Here is an 18,758-nt window from a genome sequence, read left to right as displayed (position 1 = left end):
GAATTTCTCACCGACTTTCAACTTCCTTATCTGCCTTAGGTGCCTAGGTGGCACATGGCAGTTGAAACAAGATAACAATAACGTCCATTTCTTGAATCAGAAAGCAATACGTATTAGTCTGCATAAAAATTTACTGTATATGTCTAAACCATATGATGAGTTATTAATTAATTCACTCTGTTTTGTTTTACTTGTTAGAAAGAAAGAACATAAATTGCTTCTCAAATCTAAGCTTTGCTTTATGAATTGTGATCAAGGGACAATATCTTATCTGATGATGAAAGACTTACCTTTTGGTCTGCAAATGTTTCATGTATTACTCCTTAAATTACATGAACTAGATTCTCATGGTTTCTGGTATTTCTAGATTTTGGTGCCATCACAATCTATCAACTTCAAGGAATGGCTAAATTATGCAGCAGTGTAATGGTTTTTCATGGATGGTACATGTTTAAGAACATGGAATAATAATTGAAACATCTTGGTTTTTGGATTCTTCACGTTTATATTAACACATCCGGACTCGAAAATTGGTGAGCTCTCCCTGAAAATCCATAATTAATTACTTAAAAATCAGACCAACTAGGGTGCTAGTTGATCTGATTCTTTTTCCTTACTTTCCTTGTATTTCTATGTTCTCCATTTTCTTCCTTCCCCCATTTTTTTAAGTAAACATGCCATAACTTTATTCAACAAGGGTGGAGAAACTGAATGTACTTGACCACATGACCCTATGGTAAGTTTATTGAATACTAGCATCTTCATACGTGGTCACGCGCATAAGAGAATTCTTTTTTTAATCATGGCCGCTACCCCTTAAGATGTGTTGTGTTAAGGCATAGTCATACCAATTAGAGCAACATGCTTTGGCGCAACCATATTGGTTAGAGCAACATGTTCTCTCATACACTTAAGTTTGAATTCTGCTCTTCATAATTTGGATTAGATTACTAATTACAACCGCTCGAATACAAGAATTTTGAATATAAAATGTTATGGTTAGTTTGTTTGCTGTAAAAGTAATCCTTTTCAACTATTTTATTTTGTCGTTAATTATAAAGAGATACAACTTACCAAAATTAAAGAAATGCTAGCTAAAAGATTGATATATAGTAGTGTCAAGATACCACTAATCAAGGTGCATTAGCAGAACTGGGTCTATTTTTTGACCTAATCACTAATTAGAACAGCAAATCATATATTGGATTGACAGTGAGAGATTGAGAGATTAATGTTTTGGGATCAGACAGAATCCCTTTAACTACGGTGAGCTTTTCTTAGTGAGACAAAGAATGTTATTATAATGCAGTTGGTAATTTTTTTTGTAATTTTTTGATCAAATCCAAATATGGTTAATTTTAACAAGGTTTTAAACGTACCATATACTCTTCCTACCATTTGCTGCCTCTTCATTTTTTACCCTTTTTGTGTCTCTGCATTTCCCTCTTCTATTTAATTATTCTGCGAGTCTGTTTCTCTTATTGTGTCTGTGTGTATAGAGAGAGAGAGAGAGGGAGCATGGTTTACATTTCGAGTGATCAAAATGTGAGTGATTTTATTCAAAATTTACAATGATTTCAGGTCTTTTTCATCTGGTTGCATGTTTATTAGGGTTTTTACATATTTCTGAACTTCAATCTCTTTTGATGTCTGACAGAGCGTTGATGAACTGAAACACAAGCTTCTCTGCAAAATATACGAACTAGATACAGTGAAAATGATGGCGAAAGAGGAGGTGAGCAAGAACGAAGAAATCATGAAGCAGTTATTTCAACTCTGGCAGATTACTTGCCAAGAAAGAGATGAAGCAAGAACCCAGTTGCAGAAACTTGTGAATAAGTTAGTGCCATCATCCATACCAGATTATCAAACTTCAATCCTCTCACCACAACTCAATATCAAAAACCCGATCCCCCAAAAAACCCTAGACCCTCCTATGCTCAAGGAATCAGATAGTAATTTTGTGCCCTCCCAATCTTACAACTTTCATGCCCTTGGTTCATATCCCACAAAGAGCAACTTGGGTTCTCCTATCTCCTTCCCAGGCCTACAGCCTAATCCAAACTTTCTGGATTCGAACAACTTGGGGTTTACGAAAAATGTTGTTCCCGTGGGTTCGAAGATCGATTTTGGTTCAGTTCTTATTGACAACATTGCTAGAGTGAGACCACTGCCCAAAAAAGGAAGACTAATGCAGGCTGTGATGGAAGCTGGCCCTTTACTACAAACACTTCTTGTTGCACCTCTTCCCAAGTGGAGAAACCCTCCTCCTCTCCCCTCTTTTAAGAATCCACCAGCGCTCGTTAATGGAGGTGATCATTGTGCCTCATTAGTAGATCAGAAAGAGGAGTTTGATTCGTTTCTTGCGGCGTGGATTTCGTCAAGTGGGTCTGCTTCATTCCTTGAGAGTTCACCTGGATTTTCTCAGATACCATCTTCTTCTGTGTTGAATTTCGCTCGTGGTTCGGCATGTTTGAGCAATGGGATGGAATTGCAATTTGGGAACAACAATGCGGATGCCATGCAGTTTCAGGTTGCAACTGGTAAAAGAAGAAGGTTTTGAACATGAAGTGGTAGGAGACTACAATCTTTTTTGTAGATGGACTTTTGTGACTAGTGTATATGAATTTCTGAATAAAATAATGGGTTTGGAGAATGTTGTAAATCAAATCTTTGTTTCTGAATAAAATAAATTACTGTGTAGCTTTTTGGATTTGGTTTGAATTCCAGTACAATCAGTTATTGACTATTTTTACGGTTAGTTGAAATTGTTGTATTTAATCGTTATATTTAGTAATGTATGTCATACATTAATATAATTTAAAATTTTCAATTTATGTACCAAAAGTAACTTTTTTTTCAAGCTGTAATCAATTTCTATTTAGTTTTAAAAAAATTCTTTTAATGGGAATCATTAGGCTTAAAACATTGGATTTTCCTTTCCTTTTTTTTTTTTTTTTGATTCACTTATAATTTCTCGAAGGAAAACGTGTAATTTCTTCTATGTTGCATTACAAGTAGGAAAATTTTCATGTCTCTTAATAATTTCTGTTTGACTCATCATGTGTGTAATATTCACAATCGATCTATCTCACTAATCCCCTGAGTGTTATAGAGATAAATTCTTTGGTCTTGACACCCATATCACGTCAGTCGTCCAACCCTCCTCACAAAAGAGGGATCCTTCTTTTGTTTGAGTTTGGTACCCTTTACATGCATAAATTTTAAGATACGAATGATGGACAACGTGTTTATGCGGCCACATACACAAAATAGGATATCCGCTACCATTTTCAACACCTAAGCCCATGCGTAATCCCACTAATAGTCTAATATGATGTTGCACATACATATGGGCATGTAAAAATAAATTATACGGATGTCCTCATACGGATGTCGCACACAAGAGTTTCTCTAGTGCAAGAGGCACACTTGCTATTCCTTAACGGTATGTTTTTACGTGTTGCACCCACAATTAGGCCAAAAATTGCACCGAACCCGCCAATTTTTAACGCGTTCAAACGCATGAAGTTACATTTCTGAGGCTACCCAGCATGCCCTTCCCGCATGGCTATTTGATCCCCAAAATTACCCACCAAAACACAAACACATGAAAACCCTAATTTGCAGGTCCCCTTTCTCTCACTTGATACTGAGGAAATCTCACACTTCAGCTTGCTCCCTTTTTACTGAAACCCAGAAAGCACATACCCATTCTCTGCAAGCAAGAAACTCGGATGCATTCTGGCATGCACGCCAACTGTTCGACGAAACGCCTGCCTTGAGCGTGGTATCGGCCACAACAATAATAGGCCAATTTGCTCGGCAGCACCGTCACGAAGAAGCTATTTATCTCTTTTCTAGGATGCTTGTTTTAAGTATTGTCCCCAACGAATTCACATTCGGCACTGTCATTCACTCGTCGACCGCACTCAGAGACCTATCAATAGGCAAGCAGCTTCATGCCTGTGCAACAAAAACGGGTTTGCGTTCGAACATCTTTGTGGGGAGTGCAATTTTGGATCTTTATTCCAAGTTGAGCGTTAGCCAAGATGCTCAAAGAGCTTTCGAAGATACCCAGTACCCGAATGTGGTTTCTTACACGACGTTGATATGCGCATACCTGAAAAAGGAGAAGCTTGAAGATGCCCTGCTTCTTTTCCGAGGGATGCCGGTGAGGAATGTTGTTTCGTGGAATGCAATGATTGGAGGCTACAGCCAAACAGGCCACAATGAAGAGGCTGTAAATCTTTTCGCCGAGATGCTTAGAGATGGATTGGTGCCTACCCATTCTACTTTTCCATGTGCCATCATTGCAGCTGCCAACATAGCAGCACTAGGAATGGGCAGGAGCTTTCATGCCTGTGCTGTCAAGTTCTTGGGTAAGCTTGATGTTTTCATTGGCAATTCATTAATTAGCTTTTATGCAAAGTGTGGAAGCATGGAAGATAGTCTCTTAGTTTTCGTTAAACTTGAGGGAAAAAACATTGTTTCTTGGAATGCTGTGATATGTGGTTATGCTCAAAATGGTAAAGGAGAGGAAGCCATTGGATTTTTCGAAAGGATGAGGGTTTCTGGTTGCAGACCGAATAGCGTTACACTTCTTGGCTTATTGTGGGCTTGTAATCATGCTGGTCTTGTCGATGAAGGTTACTCGTATTTCCATCAGGCAAGAACTGAGGACTCTAGCATTCTAAAGCCTGAGCACTATGCTTGTATGGTTGATTTACTCTCGCGCTCGGGGTGTTTCACACAAGCTGAGGAGTTCATCTGCAATCTACCTTTTGAACCGGGTATTGGATTTTGGAAGGCATTGCTTGGTGGCTGCCAAATCCACTCGAATACGGAATTGGGGGAGTTTGCGGCTAGGAAAATCCTGGATTTGGATCCAGAAGATGTGTCATCGTATGTTATGGTATCCAATGCACATTCTGCAGCTGGGAGATGGCAGAGTGTCTCAACAGTACGGAGAGAAATGAAAGAAAAAGGACTAAAGAGCGTTCCAGGCTGCAGTTGGATAGAAGTTAGGAACAAAGTTCATGTATTTGTTACTGGGGATAAGAATCATGCGCAATTGAATGAAATTTTTACTATGTTAAAAATTTTGTATAGAGCCTTTAAGGGAGAAGTATGTAGACAGGCTCCAGCATCTCCAATCGATATGTCAAATTGCCACAAGGCTTCTAAGCTCTTGCAATGAAACAACAGATTGATAGATCCAATTCATCATAGAAGATGCTCAACAATGCTTTCATGTTTTGGTTTTTTGAATCCAAGCATGTGTGTTGCCGGATGCAAACAACTCGAGGTTGAGAGTGACTTGAAGGTGCTGGTCGATATATTGAACCAAGCACGGATTCCAGATGGCGCTATCGTTATATTGAAGCAAACATAGATGACCCATCCACCCCGTCGCACATGTAACCTGATGGGTCATCTGTGTGTTTGTGGACAGATTCTTCCACATCAGTCATAAATCATGGATTTCATCAACGAACAATTAGAGGCATTGGCGTTTTGAAAACAACCGTAAAGAAATGCAATCAATGATTCAAATCAATAAATCCAATTGTAAATATTGCAAACATGTATATTACTAGATTCCCATGTTACAGTATATTTGCAATCTATATCTTTATAAAGGGGAGGTATTTATCGATTTGTCCCTTGAACTTGTATACAGATGCCAATTTCCCCGATGAACTGTAATTTTAGCCGATTACCCTCTTCAACTTTTATAACTAGTCAATTCCCCCCAGGGGAACTTATCCCTAAAATTTTATAAATAGCCAATTTCCCCCTATAGCATTAGATTTTAAATTTTTCATCCATCCAAAATTCCATTCTTTTTGCCCATACAGTTATCGTATGTTGTTTGCATGATCAAAATGGATAAAAAATTGGATGAAATTTTTAAAAATCTAGCGTCAAGAGGGAACTTGGCTATTGGGTAATTAACTAAAATTAAGGTTCAAGAGGAAAATTGGCTAATTGTTAAAGTTCAAAGGATAACTGGCTAAAATTTAAGTTCAGGAGAAATTGACATCTCTGTTCAAGTTCATGGGCAAATAGACAAATAAAGGAACGGTATTTTGATAATATTGAAAACTCAACTATTTTGGTGTGCCCATTTGGGCTTCTTGGTACAACTGGTATGTCGAGCCGTTCAAAAATTACAAAGCCCAAATCAATAAAATTCGAATATGCTCGTGACTTCTCACGGGTCCACTTATCAACACGTGTCAACACTTCTTTCATCATAGAAGATGAAACAACTCGAGGTTGAGAGTGATTCGAAGGTGCTGGTCGATACATTGTGGCAAGCACGGAGATCAGATGGCGCTATCGGATGTATTGTGTATGACATTCAGCTTTTGGCGATGCGATCGATGCGATCTCTACATGTCTATGTCCCGAGAGCTGGTAACCGTGTTGCTAACCTTTTCACTTCCTTTGGTTAACCGTTTGGGGGGTTCTTCTTCCTATAGCTGGGGTGTTTTTCATGTGCCGGATTGGCTTTGCAATTTCTTAGCTGAAGATTGCAACGTTATCTAATTGATGTTAATGCCTATGTAGGTACATGAAGAAGCAAGCAGTCATATTGGACTTTGAGGTCACCAATTGAAGGCTTTAGGTTTCTTCAAAAAAAAAAAAATGTTTTTATCACAAATGGTCTTTGAAAGTGACCCGCCCAATCAAGATAGTTCATGAAATTGAAAATCGATCAATGTAGTCTCTGAAAATGGGTGTCGCAAATCAACGTGGTCCATCTGTTAAAAATCTGTCCAAAAGTCTGTTATATGTTGATGTGACATCCACTAAGTATAATTAACTATTATTATAAGAATTAAAAATATTTAATTACTAAAAAACAAATTTTCTTTTTGTACAATTAAAAACTTAAAAAAAGCTAAAAAAAAAGAAGATGAACTGTTCATGCTTCTTCTTCCATGTTTTAGAATTCAGATCTAATAAAAGATGCACGCTAAATGCGAAATGTTCAACAAACTCTTCTAATTTGTATGTTTTAGAAAATCGTCCTTTGTATTTTTTATTCACCTTGAATTTTGGAGTGAACACAAATTTCTATATTTATGACACAAGGTTGCAGTGGCTTTTGTTCTAATGTCTGTCTTGTGTGTGTTCTTGATGAAATGTATTCATGAATTTATGCACTTGATGCAGCTGATTTTTGCGAGTGGATAGGTATATATCTTCTTCTTCTGTTTTTCCATTTTTATTTTTCAAGTTTATAATTATATAAAAACAAAATTTATTATTTTTTATTTAAATATATGTAATTCTTATAAAAATATTTAATTAGACTTGTGAGACTTAATTATGTATCACATTAGCACATAACAAAAATTTGACAGATTTTTAATTGAAGGATCACATTGATTTGTGATAGTCATTTTCAGGGACTACATTTATCGATTTTCAATTTCAGAGATCATCTTGATTGGGTGAGTCAATTTCAGGGACCATTTGTGATAAAAACCAAAAAAAAAAAAAACTAATGAAAATGACTTGAAAACTTTGAGCTTTAATGATAAGAATAAAATAAAAGGTAAAGTGAATAGTATATAATTGACTTTTTAGTGTAAAAATATAATTTTTCGTTAAAATGAACAATACTAAAAACTTTTCGTTAAAGTTCCAAAAAAAATAACCCATTTGAGCTTCTTGGTACAAATTGTATGCCGGGCCGTTCAAAAATTACAAAGCCCAAATCAATAAAATTCGAATATGCGCGACTTCTCACGGGACCACTTATCGACACGTGTCAGAAAAACGCAACAGAAAGGCGCGCACGACACATAAAACCAGTCGGGCGGGGACCGCACGCGCCTAAGCAAATCAAAATTTGCGGGGCCCATTTATCTAACCATAGTTGGAAAATCGGAGCGTTAACTTATCGTCTTCGTTCCCCAGTTAACCCGAAGCCCAACCCCTTAACCAGGGTTAGTTTCCGTCCCCATCTCATGGTTTAGAGCTTTCAGATCCAAGATTAGGGTTTTCAGAGCTCAAAAAAATCCCCTCTCAATTTCCCCCAAATCTTATATCAATTTCTCCCAAATCCTATCTCAAATTTTCAAATTTCAAATTCGCAGAACCCTAATTAGGTCCTGAATTTCTGATTCGTTGAAATTTTTGCTCTCTCAAGAGAGAATTTGTGTTTCGCTGAGGAAGCGAAAAAATTAGGGGAATTATGGAAACGCAGAGGATAATGGAATTTCCTCACAAGAATATGGATAAGCGGCCGAGAAAGAGACCTCGATTAGCATGGGATATGCCCCCTCCTCTTCCTCCTCCCGAGGTTTGTCTCTCGTAGTCTTTTATTTTTTATTTTTTATTTTTTAAAATTTAAAATTTTAATTTTTGTAGTCACAATTTTCAGTTTTTATTAAATTTGTTACGTAATCGCAATTTTCAAATCGGGATTGTTTGATATTTTTGTGCTTTAGGGACGGAATTAATTTGAATTTTAGGAATAGGGTAATTAGGTTCTAGAATTGAGATTGTTGAATTATGTATATGTATCTGTAATGCAGTTATCTGATTATGCTTAATATGTTTTGCAGCTGCTCCCGGCATTTTATTGCGGGCAGGAGTTTGGGAATGGGCCGATCCCGAATTATACATATACGTCTATGTTTTATGGGGGAGTGCCTCGAAATGCTTCCCCTCCATGGAGACCTGATGATAAAGATGGTCATTACGTGTTTGGCATCGGAGAAAATCTAACCCCTCGATGTAAGTCCCTTTAACCGTTGTGTAATGTAGGTCTTGTTATATGTAAGGAGGTGATTTTTCCTTACCTCATCATGAATTGAATAGGGTTAGTTTTATTTTTTTCTTATCAATTATACTTATTGATACAATTTCCTCATCATACTTGCAGATAGAATTCTCAGCAAAATGGGAGAGGGTTGGTATTTCTTGCTTTCTTGGGTGAAAAATCTACACTCAGAATAAAATTTTAATATTTTGGCTATGAATTTCCAGGGACTTTTGGGCAAGTGTTAGAGTGTATTGACAACGAAAAGAAAGAACTTGTGGCAATCAAAATTGTCCGCTCCATACATAAGTATCGTGAAGCTGCGATGATTGAAATTGATGTCCTACAAAGGCTTGCAAGGCATGATATTGGTGGCACTCGGTAAGGATATTTTTATTTCTGTCACCCTTATTGGTTGTAGAAGTTTAAAGTGATGGTGGTATAAGCGGTTTTATTCTTTGCAGTTGTGTGCAAATACGGAATTGGTTTGACTATCGTAATCATATTTGTATTGTAAGTATTTATTGATACTTCTGATTTAATTAGTTTGGAGGGGCAGTATATGTCCCTTTATGCCTGAATTTTCTGTGAGTTAAAAAAAACTTGCGGATGGGTTGAAATGGTTTCAACAGGTGTTTGAGAAGCTTGGACCTAGCTTATACGATTTTCTTCGCAAAAACAGCTATCGTTCATTTCCCATTGATCTTGTTCGGGAGCTTGGCAGACAACTTTTGGAGTCTGTAGCATGTGTGTGGACAATTCTTGCCATTTTATCTAAATTTTTGCAACATGTTACTCAAACATTTAAGTATAAAAGCTGAATTCTAGGCATGATAGATTATTGCATGACATGCATCTATATCATGTATTTGATGATAATAATGGGTTGCTGGTTTGTTTTTGCAGTTATGCATGATTTACACCTTATTCATACTGATTTGAAGCCAGAGAATATTCTGCTTGTGTCCTCCGACTACATTAAAGTGCCAGACTATAAGGTATCATTTCCTAAATCTTGCTTTTTGTTTCTCATCTCTCTATATTTTACTTTTGTTCCTCATTACATTAATTGGTAAGTTGGCAGCATCATTTTACGTTATATTTTTTCATCCCAAGCCATCTACAGATCTTGTACCTCTTAGCCTGGTAATTTAGTAAAGCTCAAAATCCTGACACTTTAATTTCTTTCCTTAATTTCAATCAAGTTTCTATCACGTTGGACTAAAGAGGGTTCCTATTTCAAGAATCTGCCCAAGTCAAGTGCCATTAAGCTCATTGATTTTGGGAGTACAACATTTGAACATCAGGATCACAGCTATGTGGTGTCAACACGCCATTATCGTGCACCAGAGGTCATTTTGGGTAAATACAGTTCTAGGCTACTCAAGCGATATCTTGATTTCATATTTTTACTCTTTTAGATGACAGTCATCTGATGTTACCTGCAGGACTTGGATGGAATTATCCTTGTGATATATGGAGCATTGGCTGCATACTTGTTGAACTTTGCTCGGTAAGTACCATTGAGTTCATATGGGCCGATAATCTATAGTTCAGTCGGTTTTATTTATAGTTCAAAATAAGTTTTTACTGCCTATGGAGTGCCAGAGCTTTTTTCTTTACACTTGTTTTTCCTCCAATATTGTCGTTTAACAGGGTGAGGCCCTTTTTCAAACACATGAAAACTTGGAGCATCTTGCCATGATGGAGAGGGTTTTGGGCCCACTACCACAACATATGGTGGTCAGAGCCGAGTAAGATTCATACTGCACACAGTCCCCTATCGTTTTGTATGTTGTGTGGAGCTCATATACTGTTCTTGATTTTTGCAGCCGTCGTGCTGACAAATATTTTAGAAGGGGAGCACGACTAGATTGGCCTGACGGTGCAACTTCTAGAGAAAGCATGAGAGCAGTTTGCAAGTTGCCCCGGCTTCCGGTAATGTTGAAGAAGTTGAAAAGTCTCTTATCTTATTTCTGCCAATTATAACGCCGCTAGGCATATTGCGTAGGATGGTTAATGAAGTCTTCTGACTTTGCCATTGTTTTGACCCATCGGTTGCAGAACCTAATAATGCAGCATGTGGACCACTCTGCTGGTGATTTGATCGAGCTCTTGCAAGGGCTCCTAAGATACGACCCGGCAGAGCGCCTCAAGGCTAGGGAAGCTCTAAGACATCCCTTCTTCACTAGAGATATGAGAAGGGGTGGCTACCCCTTGTAATCAACGCCCTCATCTATATCGATCATGAGCACGAGCTTACCAAAAAAGATTGAAAGATATGAACGAGTCAAATGAGTTGAAAAACCAGTTGTGAGTTTTTGATTTTTTACGATTGTTAATGTATAGTAAAGCTTACCCCATACCTGTCTCCCTACGATTTCTTATACTGGTTGCTTGTTCTAAAGCGATCGCTTCTGGTTTACATTTTCATGATTTTCAGCTTGACCAGAAAACATAAATATAACTTGCATGTTGTTTTTGTGTTTTGTTCGATGTGCCATTCTTACCCAAATTCACGGTAAAAGTGGGATTCTCAGTTGGGAGATAAACGAACATTTTACGGTATATTAAGTCAATTACTTGTTGCTATGCGTAATTACTTGACATGTTGTTACAGTGGCAAACTGTCTATTTGTATAGCAGGTTTGGTATTTAAATTTACTAATGTAGACTTTCAAGTTGTTGACCAGCTCCTAGGCTGTAAGGCCATCTCCAACCGATGGCTGGTTAGAGAGCTCGTTTTAGCCCTTTGGCCCTCCAAGATCCTCCAAGATATTAATATTTTAATGAACAGTACATGGTTATATTAGCCTTCGTCTCCAACTGAGGCCCAGAGGGCCAGAGGGGTCATAGGGTTAAACATAATTTATTATTTAAAAACTACAACTTAAATTCAAATCCAACGGCTAAGTGACGTCAGCTAGCCGTTGGATTTGATTTTTTTTTTTTGCTATAAATAGGGTGGATATTGGGATATAATTCACATAACTTTGAATTCAATCTATTTCAATTCAGTCTCTTTCAATTCAAGTTTGCAATGAATTCCAACTTTGGATCTTCTTTAGATTCCAATTGGGGGTCCTCATCCAATTCCAAAAGAGAAGCAAAATGGGCGCAAATGAGACGATAAGATGAGGAGTCTGATGAAAAAGTTCAAGTAAGGTGCAACAAACAAAATAGAGCAGCAATTATGGTTGTGGCCATGGCTTGTCAGCTAACTGAGGAACAACCTCAACGGGGTGGCTCTATTGCTAGTTGCTCTTACAAACCACGAAACAGAGCGATAACGCATGCCAATTTGATGAACAACTACTTTGACCCCAACTCGGTGTACACAGAAGAGGATTTCAGACGTTGTTTCCAGATGAGGCGTCATGTCTTCGAGCGTTTACTTCGTGATGTCCAGCAGGTCAATCCGTACTTTCGACAAAAGCGGGACAGAGCAGGCCGCCCTAGTTTCTCACCTCATCAGAAGGTTACTGTTGCACTCCGAATGATGGCCTATGGCTCCCTAGCTGATTCGATGGATGAAACCCATGGTATGTCTGAGTCTACATGCCTTGATACTATTGAAGAATTTTGTGACACAATTGTTCAGGTTTACAAAGACGAGTACCTCCACGAGCTAAATCAAGAAGATCTGAATCAGCTCCTTTGCAAAGCTGAAGATCGTGGGTTCCCAAGCATGATAGGGTCATTAGATTGCATGCATTGGGATTGGAAGAACTGTCCCACCGAATGGCAAGACGGCTTTAGCGAAAGGTCGAGAAAGCCAACTGTTGTGTTAGAGACGGTTGGCTCATATGACACATGGATCTGGCATGCTTTCTTTGGAGTCCCTGGATCCCAAAATGACATTACAGTTCTTGGGCGTTCGCCCCTCTTCAATAACTTGACGGAAGGTAAAACACCTCAACTTGACTACTACATCAACGGCCGTCAATACAATATTAGGTATTACTTGGTAGATGACATCTACCCCAAGTGGGCAACACTTGTTCAAGCAATTCCAAACCCTAGGAATGACGCGGAAAAGTTGTTTACCTTACACCAAGAGGCATATCAGAAAGATGTTGAAAGAGCTTTTGGTATTTTACAAGCACGGTGGAAGATCATTAGCGAACCGGCAAGATGGTGGAGTTGAGAAAATTTGGACTCCATCATGATGTCTTGCATCATATTACACAATATGATAGTGGAATACGAGCGAGATGAGTATATTGATGGAGAGTCCGATGATGACCAAGAAGATCCAAATAGGTCAAGAAGGGCTCGTGCAAAAATATATGATGAGCCTAATTTGCCTTTCAATCCAAGAACTGGTAGTATCTCTATAGATGAGTACATGAGGCGCTATAGAATGATACGCTCTCGTGCCACAAACAAATACCTACAACAAGATCTTGTTGCACATCTTTGGGCCCAAAGAAGCATGGAGTAGGCATTTACGTTTTATATTTTTAAATGTTCTTAAAAATGTTGTTTAAGTTTCATGTTGTATAATTTTTATGTTGGTTAATGTTATTTAATGTTGTTTCATATTGTTTAATGTTGTTTAATGTTACTTAATTTAATTTAATGTTGTATAATGACTTAGGAAGTTATAGGAAAAAAAATAGAATTTAAAAAAACCATGAAACAAATTTTGTGAAATAGAAGTTATAGGAAAAAAATGGAATTTAAAAAAAATATGAAACAAATTTTGTAAAATAGAAGTTATACGAAAAAAAATATGAACCAAAATTTGTAAAATATAAGTTATAGAAAAAAAAAGGTTTAAATTCATAAAAATTTTTTTTTGAATACAATGGCTAGTGATTGGCTAGCCGTTGGAATTCAAATTAGAATTCAAATTAGTGTCAGTTATAACCGACACAATTGGAATTCAAATTAGAATTAGTGACGGTTTTAACCGACACTGTTCAAACTGCTATTATATTAACATTGCTATTAGTGTTGGTTATAACCGACACTAATAATATAGTATATATTATTTCTGTCGGCTATAACTGACAGAAATAACAAAACATTAAAAAAAAAATGGCTAGCCCTGGGCTGGCTGCATGCAGCTAGCCCTCTCCGATTCCGTGGGGCTCTCCCAGATTCCAGAGCCCTCTGGCCTAGCCCTCAGTTGGAGACGATTTTTGGACTATTTTCGGCCCTCTGGCCCTCTGGACCCTTCAGTTGGAGATGGCCCAAACCCTTAGGCCATCTCCAATCGAAGGCTGGCCAAAGGGCTAAAAGCCATCTGGCCCTCTAAGATATTAATATTTTAATGAACAATACATGACCATTTTTGTCTTCCTCTCTAGTCGAGGGTCAAAGGGTTATAGGGTTTGTTTTAGCCTTGTCATAAAAAACCGTCTCCAGTCGAGGGCTATAGGGCCAAACATAATTTATTATTTAAATTTAAAAACTACAACAATTTAAATTTAAAAACAATTTAAATTTAAAAACTACAACTTAAATTTAAAAACTACAAATTAAATTTTAAAAAAAAATTTGGCCCCCAAAAAAAAATTGAATCCAACAATAACTAACAGTTTTATTTGAAATTTTGGCCTACCATTCCTATCAGATATAACTGACAGGAATAAGTACAATGCTGTCGGATATAATCGACAGGAATAGTGAAAATTTTGGCCCAAACCGGGGTTGGCTGGCTAGCTGCTTTGGGCTAGCCGGTTGGCCCTTTGGCATTTTTTTGGTCCAGTGGGGCTCACAAGCCCTTTGGCGTAGCCCTTGAGAGACGGTTTTCTAGCTATTTTCGACCATTTGGCCCTCTGGACCATTCGGTTGGAGATGACCTTAATCTCTTTCAAACATCTACGATATAGTCTTATAAATAGTTTCGTAGCAGTATTATAAAGAATATTAAAAAATTCACATTGAACTATTGTTTCGAATTGGATTCCATCTGGATCCACTTTGTGGGAATCCTAAGGATCTTTACATCTTAACCATTCATCATGTATCATGCGGTAAAAAATTATTTGACATTTTTTATTTAAAATTAACATAAATAGTATCTGACGAAACTGACCACATGATATACGATGAACAGTTAAGAGTTAAGATGTGGGAATCCTTAGGATCCTCATAAAATGGATCTGGAGAGGATCCTCACAGAGTGGATCTGGAGAGGATCCTCTTCCCTATTGTTTGATGATTTGATCCTTGTTTAATTCCGTCATATGCTCTTGTTGCATTCTGATAGTGACAAGTGGTAGTTTGTACTTGTGAATAGGTTATTAGTAGGCTTCTAATGTTTCGTTTTCAATTTACTTTTTGTCATCGTAATAACTTTAAAAAGTAATATCGTTTATAATAGAAAAATAAAATAAAATACAAAAAGGGTGTTGGTAGTGAGAAACCGTGAATCAACATCATAATTGCCCTAACAAATATATCATATCATACTAGGTCGGTGCAGCTTAAATGATATATTAATCCTGTAATAGAAGATTAAAGTCGACTCATGTGACAATGCCATTGGAATATTGGATCATATTCTAAGATAGGACTTAGAAGGGATTTGATAAAAATAATTGCATTTTTAGCTAAAATAGTCCCATTTGGTTTGGAGATTTAAAATCGATAGAAACCGTATATGAGAATGTTCACCATCAATCATTTTGATTATTCTGTTAAAAAATCTCTGTTAAATTGAACAAACCACCAATTCAATGAGAGAAGTTAATTTGACAAAAATACCCTTTAACGGAGATGTCTCACATATTAAAATGCTTGATGATCGACAATTTCATAGACCACTTATATCAATTTAAAATCTCAAAAATCAAAATAATGAGTTTAGCAATCATTTTAAATAAAAAGCCAATATTATTTCGTTTGGCGTGCTATGCATGTAAGGATGATTATTTACACTGTTGGGACAAGGAGGAATTTCTTGCCCAAGTTATATCAAACGATTTTGGGATAAGGATTATCAATATATTCTACTCATTTTGTTTTTGATGTTCAATATATATACAGATTGAAGACATATGGTACGTATTTTTGAGTTCGAAAAATTATGATTAAATTTTGCATATAAAATACGATGATTATTGTTTTTTTCAGCAAAAAAACATGATGAATCTTTTGCAACAGTTAAGCTCTTTCAATTATAGAGTAACTGTTATATGCTAAATGGTAAACCCGTAAACCATGGAAAAAAGGAAGAGAGAGAAGGTGTTTTAGATAAAGAGCGGATTTGGTTTGAATTTTTAATGAGTAATAAAATATTCAAAGTTTCTACATGGGAAATGGATGTTTTAACTTCATAATGAGTTAGTAATAATGTGGTTCAAATTCGCATTTGACGAGAATCAAATCTAAAATTTATCACTTACAAGTAAAAAGAAATACTATTAGACCGTAGTACCTAGTGACTTAAAGTTGTTAAAATGGAAAAAGAACAGTTACTCTCTCTTTGTTTTCTCTATAATAATAAATGAATAGTTGCTCTTTAAATTTGTTGTCTAGAGCTTGTCCTTGTGGTGTACACTCTTTTAAGTCTAGGCTTTATGTCTTTATCTCTATCATTTTCGTAAAAATTACCTAAATTTGAAATAATAGAATTAAAGGAAAACTAATGAAAAGAGTTTGAAAACTTTAAGTTTTAACGATAAGGACAAAATAAAAGGTAAAGTGAATAGTAGCATGTTTAACTTTTTAATGTAAAAATGTAGTTTTTCATTAAAGTGAACAGTTGTTTGGGTTAAAACTTAAACTTTGGGCTCAAAAGGGAGTTGGCCCAAAAGGAGGAGAGAAACCCGAAGCCCAGCCGAAGCCCAGAAGGCAGAAAAGGCCTTTCCTGACTAGGTGCAGATCATTTGCACCACTTGCTCACCTACCCAAAGACCAAGTGGTATAGACCAGCCAGCTAATCAGCCTAAAAGTACTTTATAGTGGCAATACAAGTAAATAACTGATGAGTCACTATCCTTCAAACTGCATTCGGGCAAGATTACTGCTACAGAAGGCCAAGCCAAAGTGTCTATAAAAGAAGAAAGAGAAATCAGAGTTGGACACACTCAATCAAACAAACAAACAAATACAAGCACAAACTCTGCTCAAAGCTAGATTTGCCTTCAAACGAAGCTGTAGTCAGCCCAAGCCTTCATCTCTTTCGGGATAAACCCTCACCAAAAACCTTTGTAATAGCTCTGCTACCTTGTCCTAAGCTTGCTGTAGTATCGATTTCTTTCTGTAAACTTATCTCCTTACCCCCCTTTCTAAAAGCTCTCAAACCCCTTGATAAACCACAAAGATAGGAAGTTGCAAGGCGATCAGCCTTGCCCGACAAGGTTAAACCTTGCCCGACCCTCTTTGTTTTTGTCTTTTCATTCATTAGCCTAGCAATATGTTGTATACTTCAAGTTGTATTCAAGTTATTTCTAGTAAGATGACTATTATAAGACTCTCTCAGCTCTTGAATCCGATTTGAATATGTCTTCATAGTTCAAACCAGATCTAAGTTCTAAGCTCTCGGGCATGTAAGATTGATCATTTAAAAGTCCTTGGCCTCAAGGCATAAAAAAGAACCTTATGTGGACTTAACCCATCCACGACAAGCTTTGATAACAAGAAGTCCGAAGTTACTTGGGGCGCAAGTAATCGATCTATTTCTTAATTTTATTTCTATTATATTATGATTATAGTAGAACGTTTGAGTATAGAAGGGATTCTAATGGGAAGCCTCAAGGCCTATATCTAAGGCCCTACAAAGGCACCTATTTGGGTTCATTTTGCTCTGCGGGCTTGGATAATCAGAAGTATAATGGTTATAACACTTCTGCAGACAATAAAACAGACATCGTATATTCGGGTAGTTCATGATCGGAAGCCTCAAGGCCTACACCTAAGGCCCCACAAAGGCACCTGTCATAACTAACACGGCCTCTCGGGTATATGTGCAACTAAACTCAACATCCATTTTACATCTGCCATGCTAAAGATGGCAGTGGCATGCCTGAGCACTTAAAAGTTAATCTTGATTGTGAGCCTCAAGGCCTACACCTAAGGCCCCACAAAGGCACCTTTCAAAGTTAACTATGTCCTTCTCTTTCAGCCTTACCCGACAAGCTTTGCCCGACAAACCCATCAGTAAAGCAGAAGCCTGACAGAAAGCATCAACCGGCGCCAACCTCTCGGGGAGCTGTGTGCTCGTCGGCTAGGAGACATCCTCGACAGAAATTCTAGCCACGAACATAGTTTTGGCACGCCTGGTGGGATATCATTTGTGTTGATCTTGCATGTCCAAGAAGAAAAGCCATAAACTTTGCAGAAAAAAAATACGAAGGATGATCCTTCTCAACCTTTGCTACAAATGGCAGATCAATTAGGAAATCCTTCTTCCCCATCAGGATAGGTGGTCCACGAAAGCCCATCTTCATCTGGAAAGTCGGAAGGGAGAGGAACTAATGAGGAATTACAGGCCACTATGATACAAGTATTAAGAAGTATGGAAAAAATCTCTTTGGAAACCAAGGGGGAAGTCAGTAGATTGTGTACCTTAACAGGGAATCTACAAAGAAGGTTAGATCTGGAGTTTTCCACTCCAAAAAATGCTCAGGGAAGTGGGATGAGCCAGGTTACCATCAGAAGTGAACCAGTTATTCCCTTATTTCCACTGTTAGAAGAAGAAAAGGATAGGGGAAAGAAGAAAGTAGTTCTTGAAGGAAGTCAGCCCGTGATAGAACCAGTCCTGGAGAAAGAATTTCCTAGCTTCCCATTCTTATCATTTAATAATAGGAAGCAAAGCGAGCAAGAAAGGACAAAGTATGGGATGCCCATAACAACAGGAGAGTTCAGCGGAAAAGAAAGTTCCACTACTTCGGATAAACCCCTTCCTTATAGGCCACCCCCGATGGCTCATAAGGGAGGAGGAGCCAATTGGAGAAAGCCTGCATCAAAGAAAGAAGCATTCACAGGCAATGACCGAAGCCCGAAGAATGAGTCTGCCCTT

General features: G+C 37.4%; 3 protein-coding genes across 3 annotated transcripts; all 3 read left to right on the top strand.

Annotated features, from left to right (window-relative positions):
* Window positions 1-1,439: 1,439 nt before the first annotated feature.
* LOC126594458 (uncharacterized) lies at window positions 1,440-2,618 on the top strand. The gene is made up of 2 exons (XM_050260787.1): window positions 1,440-1,545; window positions 1,658-2,618. The coding sequence occupies exons 1-2, from the start codon at window positions 1,519-1,521 to the stop codon at window positions 2,561-2,563; spliced, it is 933 nt and encodes a 310-aa protein (XP_050116744.1). The 5' UTR covers window positions 1,440-1,518; the 3' UTR covers window positions 2,564-2,618.
* Window positions 2,619-3,314: 696 nt separating this feature from the next.
* Window positions 3,315-5,680, top strand: LOC126591989 (pentatricopeptide repeat-containing protein At5g42450, mitochondrial). Its single transcript, XM_050257741.1, has one exon. It carries the CDS (start codon window positions 3,611-3,613, stop codon window positions 5,198-5,200), a length of 1,590 nt encoding a protein of 529 aa, XP_050113698.1. The 5' UTR covers window positions 3,315-3,610; the 3' UTR covers window positions 5,201-5,680.
* A 2,299-nt stretch (window positions 5,681-7,979) lies between these two features.
* Window positions 7,980-11,271, top strand: LOC126593900 (serine/threonine-protein kinase AFC1). The gene is made up of 12 exons (XM_050260062.1): window positions 7,980-8,320; window positions 8,586-8,757; window positions 8,906-8,932; window positions 9,010-9,163; window positions 9,247-9,295; window positions 9,415-9,529; window positions 9,689-9,780; window positions 9,988-10,144; window positions 10,231-10,295; window positions 10,439-10,536; window positions 10,615-10,720; window positions 10,847-11,271. Exons 1-12 carry the CDS (start codon window positions 8,213-8,215, stop codon window positions 11,003-11,005), a joined length of 1,302 nt encoding a protein of 433 aa, XP_050116019.1. The 5' UTR covers window positions 7,980-8,212; the 3' UTR covers window positions 11,006-11,271.
* The last annotated feature ends 7,487 nt before the right edge of the window (window positions 11,272-18,758 follow it).

This window comes from Malus sylvestris, chromosome 12, assembly GCF_916048215.2.
Source record: "Malus sylvestris chromosome 12, drMalSylv7.2, whole genome shotgun sequence".
In the NCBI taxonomy this organism is placed as follows: Eukaryota; Viridiplantae; Streptophyta; class Magnoliopsida; order Rosales; family Rosaceae; genus Malus; species Malus sylvestris.
Note: the sequence above shows the minus strand (reverse complement) of the source record. Positions and strands in the feature narration are given on the sequence as shown.